The 5,293-nt window shown below is 35.7% G+C and overlaps 1 protein-coding gene across 1 annotated transcript; it reads right to left on the bottom strand.

Annotated features, from left to right (window-relative positions):
• Positions 1-1,083: 1,083 nt before the first annotated feature.
• On the bottom strand, positions 1,084-1,617 carry LOC121870669 (skeletal aspartic acid-rich protein 2-like). Its single transcript, XM_042372592.1, has one exon. It carries the CDS (start codon positions 1,615-1,617, stop codon positions 1,084-1,086), a length of 534 nt encoding a protein of 177 aa, XP_042228526.1.
• Positions 1,618-5,293: the final 3,676 nt, after the last annotated feature.

The following is a 5,293-nucleotide window of genomic DNA, read 5'->3' as shown; positions in this document are numbered from 1 at the left end:
ATGATCACAAGAGAAGTTGTGAAAATTACAAGCTGATAAAGTTTATCTAGACTTGTTTTATTATGATGAATATTAATGAGAATTAGAAAATGTTCTATCTCATAAGTTTGTGTTACTGTTTTTGATTATATGATAATGATTTTTAGTTAATAATTCTGTATAAGTGTATCTTTAATTGAATACCTTAATTGAAAACCTTTGTTCGTTAAGATTTAAATAGGTTTCAAACTTTAAACATTGTAATCAGTTGGTGCTACCAACACTTACCGATTGCCTACCGCTCATATATCAATAACTGAATTATCTTGTCTGAATAACAAAGAATAAAGTAATAGATTCAAATAATATGATAAACCGGTGGGATTAGTAAGTTCACTATGCTGGTAACAGTTGGTGTGATTAAAAACACTATATTGCGTTCTGAGGAACAGAAAACTACAGCACTGTTGACGTGTTAATTTTCGAGGGTAATTTTATTAGACAAGCTCAGGGAATACTGAATTTTTATTTTTTTTTAATCAGGGAACATCAGGGAAATTCTTTTTATTAGAATGGGCCGGGAGAAATTATACACCAAAATCAGCAATAATCAATTTATTCTTATATTTTTTATTATTTTTTTTTATTGTTTTAATACATTTTATTTTATTTTATTTTTTATCACTATTGTTGTTTGGACAGTCGGACCCCGTCCATGTGGTATGGTTGTATATAGGACTCAAGATCCTTCACATTTTCGGGAGCCTGATCCGGAAATGAAAAGTTTATTTTCTTATTACTTTTGTTAATACAAAGGGAGGATGTTGCCTCTTTCACAGATTTTAAAATACTTACTAGTGTTTTTTCGGAACCGTCACTGATTACTCTTATCTTCTTGGCCTCAACGTCGGGGTCCAGTCTCAAGACTCCTTCAGCGGGCAAAAAATCGACCCTGATGTTTTGGTCATTCATCAGCACGGCGTCTTTCTCAAGACCATAATCCCTGTCACTCTCAGTTTTGTACCTAACTTCCGCTAATCCCATGTGGTGACCGGTGAGTTCATCTTTTGGCATATACATATCGACAATTGATAAATCCCCGTTCTAGCTCATAATCGCCTTCACGTCATCGAAGGTACACTTAACGTGAATGTTGTCGACCACTAACCCGTATTGATCATAGGAACGGAAGTGGGAGATGAGATGAGTGCCATAGGTGCTTCTAGTGTCTTCGTCGACATAACTGAAAACGACATCGTCGTCGTCGTCGTCGTCGTCGTCTTTGAAAACGACCTCAAAGTCGTCAACGTCATCAGACTCATCACTGTCGTCTTTGAAAACGACCTCAAAGTCGTCATCAGACTCATCACTGTCGTCTTTGAAAATGATTTCAATGTCGTCAACGTCATCAGACTCATCACTGTCGTCTTTGAAAACGACCTCAAAGTCGTCATCAGACTCATCACTGTCGTCTTTGAAAACGACCTCAAAGTCGTCAACGTCATCAGACTCATCACTGTCGTCTTTGAAAACGACCTCAAAGTCGTCATCAGACTCATCACTGTCGTCTTTGAAAACGATTTCAATGTCGTCAACGTCGGCGGTGTTGACGAGAGAGTTAATAAAATTTCTGTACATTTGGGCCTATCGTCGACCCCAGTCAGCGGCCGCTTTTCTTGCCTCAGCCACGCAACAGATAGAGCTAGTTTCCTTAGTCGTATTTATTTTGTTTGGAAGAGCATGGTTATTCTTCTAATGATTTCCGTTTTTTCTATAGTGTTGGGCCTGTCGCCGACCCCAGATAGAAGCATTTTTTCGGGCTATTTCCACTTTGTTCATTGTTATTCACAATCCTAATTAAGATATACTGAAGGTGTGCTGAACAGGATCAAGGAAACTATTTACACTCCAAATTTATAGTAAGAGGTTATTACAAGATTTTATCTTCCTATAGTATTGTTGTTATATGTAGTGATGATAGGTGGTGTTATATGTAGTGATGATGGATGGTGCTATATGTAGTGATGATGGATGGGTGTTATATGTAGTGATGATGGATAGTTTTATATGTAGTGATGATGGATGGTGCTATATGTAGTGATGATGGATGGTGTTATATGTAGTGATGATGGTTGGTTTTATATGTAGTGATGATGGTTGGCATTATATTTTAGTGATGATGGATGGTGTTATGTGTAGTGATGATGGGTTGTGTTATATGTAGTGATGAGGGATACCGTTATATGTAGTGATGATGGATGATGTTATAAGTAGTGATGATGGATGTTGTCATATGTAGTGATGATGCATGGTGTTATATCTAGTGATGATGCATGGTGTTATATGTAATGATGATGGGTGGTGTTATATGTAGTGATCGGAAAGTACTTTACTGATCTTTAGTGATGATGGATGGTGTTATATGTAGTGATGATAGATGGTGTTATATGTAGTGATGATGGATAATGTTATATGTAGTGATGATGGATGATGGTATATATGTAGTGATGATGGATGGTATATGTAGTGTCGATGGATTTTGGTATATGTAGTGATGATGGTTGGTGTTATATGTAGTGATGATGGATGGTGTTATATGTAGTGATGATGGATGGTGTTATATGTAGTGAGAATGGATAGTGTATATGTAGTGATGATGGAGAGTGTATTTGTAGTGATGATGGATGGTATTATATGTAGTGTCGATGGATGGTTTTATATGTAGTGATGATGGTTGGTGTTATATATAGTGATGATGGATGGTATTATATGTAATGTCGATGGATGATCTTGTATGTATTAATGATGGATGTTGTTCTATGTAGTGATGATGGGTGGTGTTATATGTAGTGATCGGAAACTACTTTACCTATCTGTACGTATGATGGATGGTGTTATATGTAATGATGATGGATGACAATATATTTTAGTGATAATGGATGGTGATATATGTAGTGATGATGGATGGTGTTATCTGTAGAGATAATGGATAGCATTATATGTAGTGAAGATGGATGATGTTATATTAAGGGCTGAGGAATGTTGTTACATGTAGTGATGATGGGTGGTGTTATATGTAGTGATGATGGATGGTGTTATATGTAGTGATTATGGATAATGTTATATGCAGTGATGATGGGTGGTGTTATATGTAGTGATCGGAAACTACTTTACTGATCTGTAGTGATGATGGATGGTGTTATATGTAGTGATGATGGTTAGTATAAATGTAGTGATGATGGATGATGTTATATCTATTGATGATGGATATTGTTATATGTAGTGATGATGGGTGGTGTTCTATGTAGTGATGATGGATGATGGTGTATATGTAGTGATGATGGATGGTGTTATATGTAGTGATGATGGGTAGTGCTATAAATAGTGATAATGGATGGTGTTATGTGTAGTGATGATGGATGGTGTTATATGTAGTGATGATGAATGGTGTTATATGTAGTGATGATGGATGATGTTATGTGTAGTGATGATGGATGGTGTTATCCGTTGTGATGATGGATGCTGTTTTTTGTAGCGATGATGGATGATGTTATATGTAGTGACTATGGATATTATTTTATATAGTGATGATGGTTGCTGTTATATGTAGTGATGATGGATGATATTATATGAAGTGATGATGGATGTTGTTATATGTAGTGATGATGGGTAGTGTTATATGTAGTGATAATGGATGGTGTTATGTGTAGTGATGATGGTTAGTGTAAATGTAGTGATGATGGATGATGTTATATGTAGTGATGATGGACGATGGTATTTATGTAGCGATGATGGATGTTATTATATGTAGTGTCGATGGATGGTCTTATTTGTAGTGATGATGGTTGGTGCTATATGTAGTGATGATGGATGGTATTATATGTGGTGTCAATGGATGGTGTTATATGTATTGATGATGGAGGTTGTTATATGTAGTGATGACGGGTGGTGTTTTATGTAGTGATGATGGACGATGGTATATATGTAGCGATGATGGATGGTATTATATGTAGTGTCGATGGATGGTGTTATATGTAGTGTTGATGGTTGGTGCTATATGTAGTGATGATGGATGGTATTATATGTAGTGTCAATGGATGGTGTTATATGTAGTGATGATGGTTGATGTTATATGTAGTGATGATGGATGGTATTATATGTAGTGTCGATGGATGATCTTATATGTAGTGGTGATGGATGGTGTTATATATAGTGAGAATGGATAGTGTATATGTAGTGATGATGGATAGTGTATATGTAGTGATGATGGATGGTATTATATGTAGTGATGATGGATGGTATTATATGTAGTGTCGATGGATGATCTTATATGTAGTAATGATGGATGTTGTTATATGTAGTGATGATGAGTGGTGTTATATGTAGTGATCGGAAACTACTTTACCGATCTGTAGTGATGATGGATGGTGTTATATGTAATGATGATGGATGGCAATATATTTTAGTGATGATGGATGGTGATATATGTAGTGATGATGGATGGTGTTATATGTTAAGATAATGGATAGCATTATATGGAGTGATGATGGATGATGTTATATTAAGGGCTGAGGGATGTTGTAATATGTAGTGATGATGGGTGGTGTTAAATATAGTGATGATGGATGTTGTTATATGTAGTGATGATGGATGGTGTTATATGTAGTGATGATGGATAATGTTAAAGGTAGTGATGATGGGTGCTGTTATATGTAGTGATTGGAAACTACTTTACTGATCTGTAGTGATGATGGATGGTGTTATATGTAGTGATGATGGTTAGTGTAAATGTAGTGATGATGGATGATGTTATATGTATTGTTGATGGATGTTTTTATATGTAGTGATGATGGGTGGTGTTATATGTAGTGATGATGGATGATGGTATATATGTAGTGATGATGGATGGTGTTATATGTAGTGATGATGGGTAGTGTTATAAATTGTGATAATGGATGGTGTTATGTGTAGTGATGATGGATTGTGTTATCTGTAGTGATGATGGATGATGTTATACGTAGCGATGATGGATGATGTTATATGTAGTGACGATTTAATGGTGTTATATGTAGTGGTGATGCATGGTGTTATGTGTGGTGATGATGGATGGTATATGTAGTGATGATGGATGGTGTTATATGTAGTGATGAAGGTTGCTGTTACAGGTAGCGATGTTGGATGATGTTATATGTAGTGATGATGGATGGTGTTTTATGTAGTGATGATGGATGGTGTTACATGGAGTGATGATGGATGATGTTATATGTATTGATGACGGATGTTGTTATATGTAGTGATGATGAGTAATGTTATA

The sequence above is a fragment of the Homarus americanus genome, unplaced genomic scaffold (assembly GCF_018991925.1).
Source record: "Homarus americanus isolate GMGI-L3 unplaced genomic scaffold, GMGI_Hamer_2.0 scaffold32583, whole genome shotgun sequence".
NCBI classification, from domain to species: Eukaryota; Metazoa; Arthropoda; class Malacostraca; order Decapoda; family Nephropidae; genus Homarus; species Homarus americanus.
The sequence above is the reverse complement of the archived record's forward strand: the minus strand, read 5'-3'. Positions and strand labels throughout refer to the sequence as shown.